Source organism: Manis pentadactyla, chromosome 8 (genome assembly GCF_030020395.1).
Source record: "Manis pentadactyla isolate mManPen7 chromosome 8, mManPen7.hap1, whole genome shotgun sequence".
Classification (NCBI taxonomy): domain Eukaryota; kingdom Metazoa; phylum Chordata; class Mammalia; order Pholidota; family Manidae; genus Manis; species Manis pentadactyla.
Genome location: NC_080026.1, coordinates 65,008,674 through 65,025,358, shown reverse-complemented (window position 1 = coordinate 65,025,358; position 16,685 = coordinate 65,008,674). Strand labels below are relative to the sequence as shown.

The 16,685-nt window shown below is 54.0% G+C and overlaps 1 protein-coding gene across 2 annotated transcripts in view; it reads left to right on the top strand.

Moving 5' to 3' along the window:
• RET (ret proto-oncogene) overlaps positions 1–16,524 on the top strand; it is a 46,595-nt gene extending 30,071 nt beyond the window's left edge. Inside the window, exons 7-20 of one of the 2 annotated variants that reach the window (XM_036926562.2) lie at positions 1,686–1,944; positions 2,663–2,788; positions 3,316–3,426; positions 3,913–4,035; positions 4,908–5,164; positions 5,895–6,042; positions 7,487–7,594; positions 8,586–8,800; positions 8,885–9,007; positions 10,769–10,839; positions 11,960–12,097; positions 13,057–13,156; positions 14,674–14,821; positions 16,160–16,524. In XM_036926562.2, coding sequence (XP_036782457.2) covers positions 1,686–1,944; positions 2,663–2,788; positions 3,316–3,426; positions 3,913–4,035; positions 4,908–5,164; positions 5,895–6,042; positions 7,487–7,594; positions 8,586–8,800; positions 8,885–9,007; positions 10,769–10,839; positions 11,960–12,097; positions 13,057–13,156; positions 14,674–14,821; positions 16,160–16,317 — 2,085 coding nt within the window. In that variant the 3' untranslated portion in view covers positions 16,318–16,524. Of the gene's footprint in view, positions 1–1,685; positions 1,945–2,662; positions 2,789–3,315; positions 3,427–3,912; positions 4,036–4,907; positions 5,165–5,894; positions 6,043–7,486; positions 7,595–8,585; positions 8,801–8,884; positions 9,008–10,768; positions 10,840–11,959; positions 12,098–13,056; positions 13,157–14,673; positions 15,561–16,159 lie in introns of those variants that run through there. The other variant, XM_036926563.2, reaches the window with a different exon arrangement.
• Positions 16,525–16,685: the final 161 nt, after the last annotated feature.

Here is a 16,685-nt window from a genome sequence, read left to right as displayed (position 1 = left end):
GAATCATGTGGGCAGGGCTGGTGGGCAGCATACACCTGTTTTAACCTCTCCCTTCTTGGTGTCTTTAAAAGATGCTCTGTACTAAGGTAAGAGGAACACTAGGTAAACCTCCGTATGATGACTTAGAAAGACTTTCCTGATGGATTGTTAAGTGAAAAAGTGGTTTGTAGAAGTACTGGTCTCACGTATCTCCATGTGTTTAAACTAAATCTTCACTGATGGGAATTTGCATGTGTGTAAAATACAGGCAGTGATTGATGGTGGTGCCCCTTGGGGGAAAGGTCGGAAGTGTTTCACTTAATGCCAGTGTGTTCACTAGAGCTTACCATGTTTGTCTTTGGGGAAAAATAAAAGTAATCGGTATTGGTTAAAGAAGATGAGGGATGGGAAGGAGTGATCCCTTCTCCCCATCCCAACGTTAGCATTTTTGGTTCAGTGGTTTCTAGAATGTTTCTCTTAAAGACTTCTGTAATTTTACTTGCATGCATATGATTTAACATACTGCTTTCCCCCAGTGGAACAGCTATGGGTATACATCCTCCTTAGAATGTCATGTTTAGAACTGTATCCTATTGTCCCAGTGGATCTGCCAGATTCTGTGCTTGGTTGCCATGCCCCTTCCACTCCTGGCGGCCACCTGGGTCCAGCACATGAAGGACCCCACCTTTGGCATAGCCAAGCTTCCTGACCCGCCACCCAGTCCTGGGCTTTCAAGGAGGTGAAGGTCAAGGATGGCGAGGGGTGACAAGGCAGAGAAGCCTGAGGGGTGTCTGAGGAGGTGAGGGGGAGCAGGCACTGCTGGAGGTGGGTCACCTGCACCCCAAAGATTCAGGAGACCACAGGGACCAGAGTCCTTATCCAGCCTCATACTCACTATGGCCTCTCACCTCCTTCTCAGTTGTTATGATTGTAAATTGAGGATAGTGACCTTGTGCTGTTTTGAGGGTCACATAGACAGTGGAAGTGAGCCTGCTTTTTGTGAAGAAGGCCGCCACTGTCAGGTGCAGGCTTGGGAGAGCTAGGATCTGCTGTATGTCTGCAAGCAGAGCCTCTCCTTACTCTGCCTCCCACCCCCACCTTGACTAGTTGCAGTGCCTGGTTTCAAGCTGCTGAAACCCTAATTCTAACTCCAATGACTGAAGGGTCAAAAAGGAGAGTCCACCTGGCCAGCTCCAGGCCAGCAATGGTGCTGCCAGCCTAGCATCTCCTCTTTCCCAGGGACTCCAGCCAAAGTCCCAGGAAGGCTTCCTGGGGCCCATGACAGGCAACTACACTGCACGAGTCGTGTGGCCTGAGAACTGGTGGTTCCAATAACAAACTTGGCCTGACCGGGAGAATCAAGGGAGGCACATAGAAGGGATCCTGATGGTCTTTGTGCTTGAATGAGTGAGCAAGTGGGAAAGGGCTTGGTGCATCAGCCCCTCTCCAGAGGACCTGCCAGTACCCAAACCTCAGTGTCCCTGAGTTCCTTCACCTCCAGCTCCTGGGAGGAAGAGGACACACGGTGGTGAGGGCCTGGGCAGGGCAGGGCCTCCAAGGATGGGTCTGCAGGTTCCAGGGGCATGGAGGACATCTGCAGGCCATATAAGGGAGTGCCTGGGACTAGAGCTGCCTGGGAACCCCTCCCACCACCATCAGGGTCAGGCCAACCACCCAGCTAAGGCCTTCCCTGTGCTCACGCCTAGATTGGGAAAGTCTGTGTGGAGCACTGCCAGGAGTTCAGCGGCATTCATGTGCAGTACAAGCTGCAGCCTTCCAGCGCCAACTGCAGTGCCCTGGGGATGGTCACCTCAGCCGAGGACACCACGGGGACCCTGTTTGTGAATGACACAGAGGCCCTGCGGCGGCTCGAGTGTGTCCAACTCCAATACACGGTGGTGGCCGCTGACCGGCCGACTCGCAAGCAAGCCCAGGCCCTGCTTCTGGTCGCTGTGGAGGGGATGTGTGAGTGCTGGGACTCCATGGAGGTTGGGTGGTGGGGTGTGGTAGAGCCTTGGGCTTGCCCCCACGGAAAGCACTGGTCCTGTTTGCCTCACCTACTGGTAGCCTCTCTGAGCCTGCATCCCCTCCCTGTGAGATGGGGTTAACAGTGCAGGTTGCGCAGCTGAGCCAGCAGTACCCCAGGAGAAGTATGGAACGGCTTAATGGCTTGTGATTGTAGGAAAGGGTTGCAACTTGCCTTCACCAATGTTAATGCATTCTGTACATGCACTTGCCTTAGGGCTGCTGGATGAAGTACAGCATCCTGGTTAAATTTGAATTTTAGGTAAAGCAATGTTTTGGTGTGTGTCTCATACAACCTTTGTAGAGTCTCCTAAAAGACCAGCTCTCAAGTATATAAACATAGTATCAGGCACATACTTAGGCAAAGCAAGTATTCACTGTTTATGTGAAATTCAGGCTTAATGGGGCCTTCTGTATGCTGTTGACTCAACCTGGCCACCTCACATGCTCCCTCTACTTATGCCAGCTCAGTAGCTGACCCCACTCTGTGACTCTGGTGCCCCCCTTCCCAGAGGGCCCCATCACTGCCCTGCACTCTGAAGCTGAGTCGCCCTCATCCCTCTGGGCTATATTGTTTGGGGCAGCTCAGCCAGTGCCCCTGTCTATGGGTGCTGGCTGGACGGGTGCAGCTCTGTGACCTGCTTCCTGCCACCCCCAGACACAGCTGAGGAGCCAGGCTGCCCCTTGTCCTGCGCAGTCAGCAAGAGGCGGCCCGAGTGTGAGGAGTGTGGTGGCCTGGGCTCCCTGACGGGCAGGTGCGAGTGGAGACAGGGAGATGGCAAAGGTAGGTTCCACACAGAGTCATGGGCCTGTGGCCAGGCAGTCCAGATGGTAATGGTGCCTGAGTGGGAATGGGGTCCGTGTGGGCCCAGTGGGCCTCCGTGTTGGCCCTCTGCACTCCAAATCTGCTCCCCAGAGCCTGTCCCCATCGTGTTTCCTGACGTCAGGAAGGCTGGGCATGAGTATGGTGCAGGCATTCAGGCTGCTCATTGCGTGGGACCACAGGTGGCTGAGACTGGACTCCCTTTGGGCTGGGAAGGTCTGGGTCAAAGCTGCGGTGTGCAGGGCACAGAGATGCTCAACCTGGTGGTGCAGGCCAGGGGCTGTGGCCTGGACAGGAGGAGCCTGAGCTGGCTTAGGTGTAGAAAGCAGCCAACTCCAAGCCACGCCCACCACAGGGTCCCACTAACATTCCCCTGCTCAGGCCTCATTTGCTCCTCTTTCTGGGCGCCGGGGTGCTGCCCTCCTGGCTCTGGTAGTGTGCCTGGGGTGGGCACTCCTGCAAGGCTCTGACCAGCCACTGTGTCATAGGGATCAGCAGGAACTTCTCCACCTGCTCTCCCAGCATCAAGACCTGCCCTGATGGCCACTGTGACGCCGTGGAAAGCCGAGATGCTAATGTCTGCCCCCAGGACTGCCTCCGTAAGCAGCTGCCTGCCCAGCTGAGCTGGGGCCGTGATAGGGCTGGGCAGGAGGGCAGCCAGTTGAGAGGTGTGGACCCCACCCACTTCCACCAGACAGTCTGTGTTCCTGGGTTTTATGTGCTGAGTTTCTAACATTTCAACAAAGATCTCCACCCCACCCCAAGCTGGTACCCTGATCCATGCTTCCCAGCGTCACCCTGGCCAACCATGAGGGTGCAGCTCCCCACCCCCATTCTGGTGGCTCCCCGCCACCCCTGCTGCCCCTTCCGCTTCTGGAAAGTAACCATAGGTGGACTCAGCAAGGGCCCCAGGCAGCCCAAGAGTGCCTCCCTGCCCATGCTGAGACCCCTGCCCTCCCCAGACCTGAATGTGCAGATACCAGATGGGGAGGGGCTCACCTCGCACACTCCTATCCATGTGGTCGTGGCTTCTCAGGGCACCCTAGGGAATGAGTGGGCTGCTGAGTGGCGGCATCTGTCATCAGGGGGCGGCAGCATCATTGGAGGGCACGAGCCAGGAGAACGCCGGGGGATTAAAGCTGGCTATGGGATCTGCAACTGCTTCCCGGAGGAGAGGAAGTGCTTCTGTGAGCCAGAAGACAGCCAGGGTGAGAGGGTGGGGGGCATGGGCCCCCACTCAGCAGGGTTTCCCACACCTCCCTGAGCCTCAGGGAGCCAGGGAGGAAGTTGCAGGGAGGCAGGTGGAACCCAAGAGGCCCTCCTTCCCTATGGGCCTTAGTTCCACAAACTTGTGCAGACAGGGAGGTGGGTCAGGGCCCCTATTGAGAGCTTTTGGCTCAAAGTCCTACGATAAAGACTGGGCTGAAAGGTTAGTTCTTTGGCCAAATAGCTCCATGGCTGCCTGGATTGTTCCTGTGTGGGGTCTTGGCTGCAACCATGGTACTGTTCAGCTGGGACCCCACCCTCCCAGCCAGACCTTCACCCCACCGCCCCTATGCTTTTTTTGAGGCAGTACTTGTGGTGGGCTGCTCAGGCCCCACTGAGCACAGGGGAGCTTTCCTGCCTCAGCCTAGGGACACTTGTGGTATTTGAGTTGTCATCATATAGCCCTAGGTACTCAGCTACTTTCCTACCTTCCCCACTTTTTAAAAAAACATGACAGGAACACGGGAAGTTTAGTTCCCTACAGCCCACCAGGTCCACTGGCTTCGGTGTAGCCACGGCTGGTGCAGTGGGGCACAGCCTCTGCTGTGGGACCTTGGGCTGTCTGCTTAAACTCTCTGTGCCTCTCGCTCCTTCTGTAAGAGGGTGCCACTATCCCTGACAGGGAACATGCACCTAAGGGTGCAGCGTGGTCAGTGCTGGGGTGTTTGCAGTCATTCTGGAACGTTCATACCAGCAGCACTTGCCAGGCTGCTCAGAGCCTGTCACAGCATCTTCCTGGCTGCCATGTGCCAGGCAAGCTCCTGTTAGGGAGCCCCTCCCACAGTGCTGCCCCTCACGGCCACCCTGCCCACAGACCCACTGTGTGACGAGCTCTGCCGCACGGTGATCGCAGCCGCCGTGCTCTTCTCCTTCGTGGTCTCCATGCTGCTCTCCACCTTCTGCATCCACCGCTACCACAAGAATGCCCACAAGCCGCCCATCGCCTCTGCTGAGATGACCTTCCGCCGGCCGGCCCAGGCCTTCCCAGTCAGCTACTCCTCGTCCGGTACCCGCCGGCCCTCGCTAGACTCCATGGAGAACCAGGTGTCTGTGGATGCCTTCAAGATCCCGGTGAGGTTCCACGTGGAGCCTTGGGGCTGGGGCAGCTGGAGGTACAGAGGGAGGGGTCTGCCTGCCACACTGTGCCCTATGGCTCATAAGCACCAGTGTGTTCTTGTCCACCCAGATCATGCCATGAGCGTTCCATCAGTGCCCTGCCCTCACCCAGTCACCTTCCAGTTTAGTGGTGTGGAGACTGATGGGTCCTGATTTAGATGGACTGAGATTAGGCCAAAAGGATACAGGGACCATGTTGCAGACACCCAAGGGCCTGGGCTGTAGGATGTCAGCTCCTTGCGGGCCTGGTGTCCAAAGTGGAGGCAGCACCAAAAGGCTTGGGCCCAACTCTTAGGGAAGAGGCCATGTTCTTATGTGAGCACCTGTGGGTGCTGAGTGACCCCTAAATCCCCCCCATTTGAGGGATGAGGACAGGGGTATGGGGTGGCCTAGGGAATGTTCAATAGATGGGGGACCAATGAGAGTCTGGGCATCCAGAGTCCAGGCCATTCTGTGGCAACACCTGCCTTCCCATAGGGAAAACCCATCATGTGACAGTACCTTGGGGCCTGAATGTGGGATCCCACCCTCAGTTGAGGTGGGTGGCCATTGCCTCCTGGTTTGGGTGACAGACAACCGCCTGCATGCAGGGGCCCATTGATGGGTCTTGCGTTCTTTCTTGCTGCTTACCCTTACCATCTTTCCCTCCTTTCTTCTTCTCTCCCTTCCTTCAACCCCAATGTAGGAGGATCCAAAGTGGGAATTCCCTCGTAAGAACCTGGTTCTTGGAAAAACTCTGGGAGAAGGTGAATTTGGAAAAGTGGTCAAGGCAACGGCCTTCCGGCTGAAAGGCAAAGCAGGGTACACCACCGTGGCCGTGAAGATGCTGAAAGGTACTGTGGAGGCAGCACCCAGGTTGGCTGTCATGCACCTGCAGAACCCTAAGGGGTGGATAAAACCACCTGACAACTTGGCAGCCAGCCGGGGCCCCCCTGAAGCTCCCTCATTGCTGTTCTTGAGTGGCTGCATTCTGGGGACCCCGCCATGGGTGACATGGGCCAGGGTGGTCCCTGGAGAAACAGAGTGAGGACTTTCCTCACTTGGAAGGTTCAGGAGAGGTGCTGTTTCTGCACCAATGTTGGGTCAAGATTCTAGTTTGTAAAACTTAGAAGCTCTTTGGTTTTGCACGAACAGCTCTCCTCACTCCAGTCTGTCCCCATCATTCCTCTCAGCCCATGTCCACTGGGGTCCTGATGAAGAGTCCACCTAAGGACTGGCCTCGGCCCCTGGGCCCTGCCTTGCCCAATCCCTGGTGCCCCAGCAGGTCTGCCCCACCCTGTGATGAGTTTGACTCAGAATGGGCACACGCACGCACATGTATATACATGCACACGCCCACACCCACACCCACATGCACTGGTATTGCTGAGCAGAGACTGAGCAGGTGGCCTCTGCTGTGGCCGGGCTCCAACCCGAGTGTGCTCAGGGCCCAGCAGTGCTGTGGGTACAAGTTGGCAGTGCACGTGAGAGTCTAGTGCAGTAGTCGTGGGGGAGTCCCGCTCTGCAGGTACTTCTGGGTGCTGACCCGGACCTCCACCTAAGGTTGGCCCATGCCCAGGAGACCCCAGGCCCTAAAGGGAGACCACCCCTGGGTCACCACACATGGACCCAGGTGCCTGACATCCCATCTGCCAGCTGTCCTCTCACTTCCAGACAAGTCTGCAGCCAGAGGACGCAGCGTAGCACAACTGGGCCCTGGGTCTTGGGGCAGCTGACCCAGGAGGACTGTTTAGCCACAGCTTCTGAGTCAGGATACCTCCACCCCAGGCTCCTGGTGGGAGCCCAAGCACAGCCCTCTACTCTCAGGACACACATGCTCAGCGTGGTGAGAGGCCACTGTCCTGGAGTCTTGTCCTAACCTCTCAGGGGCTTGCCCCCACTGTTGAGTGCTTGGTCAGCAGGAATTGGAGGTCGGAGTGTCCCCGTGCCTTCCCAGAGGGATTAATGGGGATGGTCTCCCCACACCACTGTCTTTGAAAGGTGGCAGTTGCAGGAAAACACCACTTACACAGCTCAACCCTGGGAGGGTTTCTACGGAAAGATCCTGCTTATGTGGAAGTTTGCTCCTTGGGACTCTTGTTTCCTGGAGGCAGATGAGCCTGTTGAACGTTCCACGGGCTAAGAGAAGCCCCAAGCAGCAGGGTCCATGGGGGTCTTGTCTGAATCTGGGTGGGGCATCTGTAAAGTGGGGTGGGGTGATGTGGCCCAGCATGGTCACAGAAGGGGCTTCCAGAAGGGATCAGTATGCAGTCTGCTCTGTGTTTACATGCATTTCAGAGAACGCCTCCCCAAGCGAGCTGCGGGACCTTCTGTCAGAGTTCAACCTCCTGAAGCAGGTTAACCACCCGCATGTCATCAAGCTTTACGGGGCCTGTAGCCAGGATGGTAAGGCTGGCCAAGAGCAGACGGGCATCTGCCAGGTGCAGGCTGGGGGTCTCTGGGCTGCTCTGTTCTCCTTTGCCCCTTCCCCTTCCTCTCCTTCTCTGGCTGTGTTCTCCCAGCACACCACCCCTGGCTCTGGCCTCTCCTGTATCAGTGGGGGCAGGACGGGCCACTGTGAGTGCTTCTGTGCTCCTCTGCTCTAAGCGTTCCCCAGGCCTGTGGGCTGCTCAGAGGTCTCTAGCCAGGTGACATCCTTGTTGTGGCAGCCACATCCCCAGGGCAGGGAGTTCCCTAAATGGACTGTGCATCCCAGTTCCAGCTGCGGACTAGGTGTGCCATGACCTCCAGGTGGCCCCAATCCCAGCCCTGCAAGGCAAAGGCGTTGTCAACATTTTTCACATAAGGACCAAGGAGAGTGGCCTGGTTTGTTGGCTTTTCAGATCCACTGTACTGCTTGAGGGCCTCTCACTGTGTATGCCTTTGCGTGGGTGTTATGGTGCTAAGAGGTGAGGGAGCAGGGACTCTGGTGTGCACCACCAGACCCAAGGCTCGGCCTAGAGCTGGCAGGAGTGGGGCCAGGTGCCTGGGAGGACCCAGACCCTCAGCCTCCCTCACCATGCCCAGCCTTTGCTGCAGCAGACCAAGGCTGTGGAAAGGCACAACATGCCAGCAGCTGGGCCATGCCTTGGGCCCCCTGGGACAAGGTAGTACTTGGCCACTGAGGGAGCCAGCCTTGGCATGGGAGCGGAGGCGGAAGCAAGCATGTGAGTGGGGACTGAAACTCTGGGTCTGACATGCAGTCTTGTGCTGTGCAGAGCCCAGGCCACATACCACAGAGCAGGCCTCTGTCCATCTTCTGCCTGCTGGTAGGGTACAGAGGCCTGCCTGGGGCCCTACAGCTGCCCTGGTACCCCAGAAGCACACTGCCCAGAGATGGCCTGACTCGGCCACTGGGCCCTGCAGGCAGCCAGCCACAGGCCCCCTCTGCCCCCAGGGCCGCTGCTGCTCATTGTGGAGTATGCCAAGTATGGCTCTCTGCGGGGCTTCCTCCGAGAAAGCCGCAAGGCAGGGCCCGGCTACGTCGGCAGTGCTGGCAGCCGCAACTCCAGCTATCTGGAAAACCCTGAGGAACGGGCCCTGACCATGGGCGACCTCATCTCCTTTGCCTGGCAGATCTCCCGGGGGATGCGGTACCTGGCGGAGATGAAGGTATGTGCCACCCCAGCCCGGCCTCCCCACCCTGCTGGCTCTAAGGCCTGGGTTTCAGCCATTCTGCTGTTGTCTTCCTTGCAGCTTGTCCATCGGGACTTGGCAGCCAGAAATGTCCTGGTGGCCGAGGGGCGGAAGATGAAAATTTCAGATTTTGGCCTGTCCCGAGATGTTTATGAAGAGGATTCCTATGTGAAGAGGAGCAAGGTGCCTGTGGGGTCCTGGCCTGGGGCTTCAAGGCTGGGTCGAGGGCAGCAGTCAAGGTGCCCACAGGGGTGAGGCAGGGCCCTCTGAACATCTGGGGAGGATACAGGAAACTTCTAGAGTCTGACCTTCCAGCCCTCATCCCCCAATCCTGCGTCCTCGGGGGCCTTGCAGAGGGCCTTCTGGGAACAGGGCCCTCAGCTCCTGCTGCTTTTCATCACTATCACTTGAAGGTGACCTAATGCTCCAGAGAGAATTCTCTCCTCCACAGTTCTTCCTGCCACAGAATAAAAGGCCACCGTGTAACTTTAGGTTTCTACATAAGTTCGGCTCATTGCTCAAAGGAGACTAGAATAAACACACCCGAGCCTGGTGGTCATTCTTGGCGGAAGAGAATGAACCACTTTACAGGTGGGGGGTTCTCCTGGGACTGGGGCCTGGGAACCCCTAGCTGGGTGAGTTTGGAAAGCACAAAGGGAGGCCCTGGAGACAGGATCCAGAGACACAGAATAGACATCTGACGCTTTCTCCAAGTCTCTGAAGTAGGTGGCCGAGCCTGTCTGGGGGAATCTGACTCTGGTTGTCATCCAGTTCCATGGCCTTTGTCTTTCTCCTCTTGGTTCTGCTGCCCTCTAAGCCTGTCTCCTGCAGCCTCCCTGTGACAGACTGAACAGGGCCAGTTCACAAGACACTGAAAACGCACAGCAGACCTGGCTTTCAGAACAGGCACTGTTCAAAAAAGAAAAACACGCAAAATGACTGCACTCACTCCAGCTTTGCTCCAAGGTTTGGGAGAAGCCTTTGTGTCACCACAGGCTGTGACCACAATGTTCCCCTTCTTCTGGGGTTTCTGTTGTGACAGCCTGTTTCAGAGCTGCTGAAAGGGAAGTGGAAAGGGATATGGACAGAGCCTTCCTGTTGACGTACAGGCCCTCCAAGAAAGCACTGTGTAGAGAAGCACAAGGGCCCAGAGAGCACTGGCTACAGGCGGCGCTGTTATGAGCCTGGAAACAGCCATGCTTCATTAAGGACATGCATCCTAAAGAATGCTCTCAAGGAAAACGAATTGCAGTAATTGTAGTATTAAATCCAATGCGCACATATTTTGCTGACTTGTGCCTTAAGACTACCTATGGAAAAACCATTTCTCAAGGTGCAGTGGAAAGGGTTTTTTAGGTCTGACCCCAGCACTTCTTGTCAGAGGATGCTCAAAGGGCCCTGAGATAAAATGAGAGGGAAAAACCAGCCTCGAGGCACATATAGATGTCAGGGTTTCTTAGAAAAGCCTTTAGAATGTCAGTTTGTGTCAGAAGTCCCCAAAATGGAAATGCTGGATGTCAGTTTCCCAAATTCATTCTTACTCAGAAATCAGGGCACATCTTGCTAGACAGTGTTGTTGGCCCACACATTGGGCATCACCATCCCAGGTGCCCCAGAGCTCTCTCGACCTGGCCATAGAGGGACCTGCTTGGCTTGGTCTCCATTCCTTAGGTTTCATATCAGCAAGGATGTGGTGCATGACAAGCACACCCTGTGTAGTTGTGGGCTGACCAGCTGACTCCCTCTGGCATGAGCCAGGCCTGGGAGAGCCAGAGGGGAGCCTCATTCACTAAGGCTGTGCGACTGGTTCTGCACCTGCGAGGCCACTCAGCAGCCCCTGAGCTGACAACACCTGGGACACTGGCCCAGCTCCCTCCACACCCCCCACCGCAGTTCCCTGGGTGTTAGAGCAACATTAATGCCTTTCTTTCATTCCCTCTTTAGGGGAGGATTCCAGTCAAATGGATGGCAATTGAGTCCCTCTTCGACCATATTTACACCACCCAAAGCGATGTGTAAGTGTGGGTGTTGCCTTCCTGGGGTGGAGGCTGCATGCATAGGATGCAGCTCAGCAGGGGAACAGCACTGGCCCCAAGTGCCTGTTGGCGCATACCAGCCATCCACAGCAACCCCCAAAACTGAGGGACTTCACGTATTCACTCAGCAAATGCACCAGGTCTGGGCAGTGGTTCTGAAAGTCGCAGTAAGAGTGGGTGAGAGCAATGACTGCAAATCGCCCTCCTCCCTTCTCTTCCCTTCCTCTCTACTCTCTCCTGCCCCTCTCTTCTCTGGGCATCTTAATGACACACAGGCCCAGCCACATGGCTCCCCTCCTGGGGGCTGGGTTCTGGCAGCACCCCCACCCAGTCCCAGTCCTTAGGCAGGGGTGGCCTTGAGGGAGTTTCTAGGCGGGTGTGTCAAAAGTACTCAGACAGGAACCAAAACTCTAATCTTCCAGGTCAAATGACAAGATCTGGTAGTTTTCAAAACAGACTTGTTTCTAAGTGTTGTGCCATCAACAGACATGCTTATCTTTAATAATGGGCTGTGGAAAAGCAGTTCTTCAGCCGTTTTGAACAACTGTTCTCTGAGTACGAAGAAGACTGTAAGAAAATTGGAAAATGCCGAGAAAGGCATAATGAGGAGGCTAAAAGCCCCTTGGATCCCCCACCTGAGTAACCTGCTGCTGGTCCTCGCAGGCACGCCTTCCAATGTTTCCTCTGCTGTGCAGAGATACGCTTTTTGTCACTCCAAATGGGTTCATGTGATAGGGTTTTGTGACATGATTTTGTTCCCACTTCACAGTGTGTTTTCTCTCACAGTTAAAATTTTTCTCTAGCAGTGACTTTTTTTCTTCTAATTTTCTATGAAGATTTCTGAGTGTACAGGAAACATGAAGGAATTGTGCAGGTGGCCCAGGGCCCCTGGCTTCGGTCCCCACCTCGAGTTGTGCAGCACCTGCGTGGCTTTGCTGTGCCATCTCTGATACCATCCCTGGTTGTCTCAGGGTTGCTGACACCGCCCCTGGGGTGGGGGGCCAAGCTCGGGCAGCGGCTTGGGAGATGGGAGGTTTGGGCTGCTCTGAGGGGCCGCAGGCCCAGTGCAGCCACTTATAGGTCACATTGCTCCCTGCAGGTGGTCCTTCGGTGTCCTACTGTGGGAGATTGTGACTCTGGGAGGTAACCCCTACCCTGGGATTCCTCCGGAGCGGCTCTTCAACCTTCTGAAGACAGGCTACCGGATGGAGAGACCCGACAACTGCAGCGAGGAGATGTGAGCAGGCTTTGCTTTGGCCCAGCCTCTTGTGGCCACAAATACATGCACTTTCCCATCCCCCTCTCCTGAACAGCCCCATGCTAAGCCCAGGGTGAGCTGGGTAGTGGGTAGTGACAGGGTAGAGACAGAGAACCACCCTTGGGCATGACAGCAGAGAGAAGGGCTCAGGGAGAGGTGGTGGGAAGTATGAGGGGGCCTCAGCCCAAGGCCTGATGTCCCTGCAGGACATTTGTGGAGGAGTTAGGGGGCGCATGCTGGGAAGGACTCAAATGGAGGTGCAGAGGCAGACGGGGCAGGCAGCGGTACCTGGACCTCAGCCTGAAGACAACAAAGTCTTCAGATGACTTGGAGATTGAGAGCACATGAGAAAGGAGCTGTCCACAGGCAGAGACACCCTGTCCATTCATTCCACAGTCTGTTGTGCGCCCAACTCAGGGCTAGATGGGGTGAATAGGTGTCACCTCTCTGGGGGCCCTAGGTTGATAGGCAGCTGGCTCAACTCATCGTACAGGGCAGCCCAGGAGGCCCTGCAGCCATGCCAGGCCCCAGGGAAGTGAGGAAGACTCAAGACAGAGATGTCACTGGCAGAAGTTTCTGTCTTTCCACACCCAGTTCATCCTTCCTAAGTTTCGAGGACTGATATTCTCTCCCCCCACCCAGCCACTGTAGTGAGCATGGTATCCCATCAGCTGTTTACCAGTGTCTTTGAAAGGGAAATGCAAACAAAACTTGCTCAAGGGAAGGGAAGCTTACAGGGTGCTGGACCACAGCACCAGGCACCCCAAGCTCCCAGGGACCCCTCAGACCCTGGCCCAACTCAGAGAAAGATACCAGTGATGCAGAAACACTTTGGAGTTTGGGAACAGAGCTCCCAGGGCCCAGGGCACTGTGTGGGGTGGTGGCTGAGATGCGGCAGCCGCTGCTCAGGCAAAACCACCCACATGTGCTTCCCACAGGTACGGTCTGATGCTACAGTGTTGGAAGCAGGAACCGGACAAGAGGCCAGTGTTTGCCGACATCAGCAAAGACCTGGAGAAGATGATGGTTAAGAACAGAGTGAGTATCTGGAGCTGATTCCTGTTGCTGGCCACCTACAAGCTGAATAAGCCAGTAGGGCTGGTGGGAGCCAGAGTCGGGGAGTGGGCAGGTCCAGCCTGACCCCAGGTTTATGGAATCCCCAGTATAAGGGCAGAGTGAGACTGTGCAGAGGGCGATGGTCATGCTTTCTGTCTCCTGAGGGCAGCCAGCAACCGGACCTTTCTCCCGTGTGCTTCTTTTCAAGCCATGAAGCAACCAAGATTCTTACCTTGACACTTAGGAAGAGCTCTCCTCAGACAGGCATGGGAAGAAAATATTCTAAAGCCATATAAAATCATTTTCAATAATGTAACATGAGAAAATAGAATTGCAGCAGGTATCTTTCATTCAGATCCTGTGAGGGGCCTGCCTGTAAGGGAAATGATAGGGACTGGTGGAGACTATGGCAAACAGGAACAGACCAGCCCCCTCTAAAGGATCCCTTATTGTAGCCATATGTAACTTATAGGAATATGTGCCAGGTCTTCTGAATTTCAAGGGATATTTATGTTAAGTTTCCCAGTTTTTAACGTTAGCAATTAATTTAAATTTTCAAAAATGCAGTGTGGGCCAAATTAAATATATTTGGGAGACTAGATTCAGCCCATGTGTCTCCAGTTTACAATGGTACATGAAAAAGCCAACAAAAGTTTCAACTAATATTTGCCGGGCAATTGCTATATACCATGTTCTGTCTTAGATGCTGGCGATACATGTAAACAAGCCAGGCACAGATGTAGATTGCCCTGCCCTCAGAGTTTCATCCTTATATTGATACTAAAATACTAAAAGCTGTCATTTCTTCAAAATCGAAAAACGAAGTATCTGGTCTAGGCCACTTGTAATAAAACCTAGCATCAGTGTGTCACTTGGCAAAGCCTCCAAATCTGTGAATACAGGGTTGTTGGAAACCAGTGATGCATGATGCCAAGAGAGCTGGCCTTCCCAGAACAGAGCTGAGAAACAAGCCAGGAAGCACTGAACACATGGAACTGGGGCAGTGGAAGTAGCAGGCATGGGAGAGTCATCATGCTTGGAGCTGAAGCTCATAGCAGCATCTTCTGCAAACACACATCAAGACTTCAGATTTTTGGGTCTTGACATGATGTTCTAGATGCTAGGGGTCCTGGGAGGAAAGCTGGGCAGCAGAGCAGATCAAGGACACTGCTCTGCACTTGCAGATGAGTAATGGGGCTGCAACCATCCCTCCTGGAACCTTGGATTTTGTAACAGACCAGTTCCCCATTGCTAGGCGTGGTGCCCCAAGTGCTGCAGAGATAGGACTGGGACAAGGAAGGAGCATATTTCTGTCCCCAAAGAGGTGCCTTTCTGGGGTGATGAGAACTGCAGATCAGGGCTAGGTGAGGAGGGGCTTTGGGTGCTCAGTATGGCCCCCTGGAGTGGGGCTCAGGTGGAGAGGTCAGTAAGCCAGCATGGGGTGCCAGGGGCCAGTAGTGGGCCCAAGCCAGAGTTAACCAGCCATCTCCCTCTTCCAGGACTACTTGGACCTGGCTGCGTCTACACCATCTGACTCCCTGCTTTATGATGATGGCCTCTCAGAGGAGGAAACACCCCTGGTGGACTGTAATAATGCTCCCCTCCCTCGAGCCCTCCCCTCCACGTGGATTGAAAACAAACTCTATGGTAGACTTTCACATGCATTTACTAGATTCTAGCAACATTGTTCCTCTGCACTATTCTTACTCTCTGTAATGCTTGTTAAGAGTGTTTCTGGTCTGAAAGAAACCAAAGTTCTCCTCTGAATCTTTTTATTTGTAAATGTCTGATTCTGCATCTGTTTACCTTCAGGTGTTCTTTGCAACTTTAAATGGTTTTTTAAAAGGATGTGAAAATAAATGCAATTATCTTGCTGCCCAGCAACTTAAGATGACTGAGAAGAAAGCAGGGCGGAACTCTCAGGGGATATTGAGAAAATGATGAATAAGACTTCTAGGGTGGGGTCAATCATAGTACTTGTAATGTAACTACTGGGATAAATTTACCCAACCTGGGGAGGCATTTAATTTGGAAAGGAGGAGCCAGCACCACCCTGCCTGCACTGAGAGCACAGCCAGGGGGGCTCCCCCAGACTCCATCTGGATGGGCTGGGGGCGCTTAGAGGCCACCCAGTACTGGGGAGCAGGGCCGGCTTGGCCTTGGCCCCAGCCCACACGTCCCTACTGGGGATACACACTGACTGCTGTTTTCACATCCTTTGCATTACACACTGTCAACACAGTTGTCACCTTTGAAGTCAGTCAGCGCTAAAAGCTGGAGCAAATGCTTTAGAAAAAACACAGTCTGTGGTGCTGTGGTCTTGCAATGGCAGTAAATATGGTTCTTGCCAAAACTCCTTCGTCTTTGATTAAATACTTGAAAATTTTTTCTGTTTCCTAACGTTATCACTGATTGTTTTGAAAACTTGGGAGTTTCAAGCATTTTTCAGCCGAGATTGTTCCTTTTGCATGCCTCCTGAGTCACTCCTTGCTGGCTTTGGGTCTATGCTACATGCCACTTGTCCTGTCGACTCTGTGGGGCTTGCCTGCATGCAGCCTCGATTTGGAAGATTCTCTCCTCTGTGGTAGGCTTGGATGGAAGACAGTAGGCTTCTTTACATTAAAGAACTTTTTATAGAAGCTGCCCAGTGCAGTAAGCCCTTTAGTACAGCAGTGTGCTGGTGCTGTACACTGCCTTAGAAATAAGTTAAAACAGGCCAACCAATGTATCTATCAGACTTAAGAGTTTGAAGCTCGTAAAAGTTAAAATTGATCGTTTCTCTGAAGTTAGTTACCAAGCAAGCATGATATTTCCCCCAAAATAGAACAGTGTTTTGGAAACCTGGAGCACGAAGCCATTCATGTAATTGGCACAGAAACCAGAAGTTTGGTTTGAACCTCAAAGGGAGTTTTGCCAAGGCCTTACTGTCTGCACATGAAGTGTTGGTTCTTCAGTGCAGAACAAATGATCTGTTTTCATTTTTAGGCATGTCAGACCCGAACTGGCCTGAAGAGAGTCCTGTACCACTCACGAGAGCCGATGGCACTAACACTGGGTGTCCAAGATATGCAAATGATAGTGTATATGCTAACTGGATGGTTTCACCCTCAGCGGCACAATTAATGGACGCATTTGATAGTTAACATTTCTTTGCGAAAGGTAATGGACTCCCGAGGGGAAGACACATGCCGAGATCAGAAAGTCTGCCAGCCCCTTCTTTGTGCCCTTCACGCTGGCTGCGGTTTCCCCTGCAACAGACGTGGCACACTGGACGAGAGCTCCAAGTCCAGTGTTTAGGCACCTATTTCCTTCTCTTCAGCCCTTAGCAGTGCACAGTGATGGTCTGTGTTGAGTGCTCAAATCTGTGGGTCCTCACTCACTACCTGAACTGTTCGATTTTTCTGGTTGCCACCAAACACGGCAACAAGATTTAAACATGAAGCACACACACAAAAAGGTAGCAGGGGAAAAAAACCTGGACCAGACAACCTGTCCTCGTTTAGAACAAGAG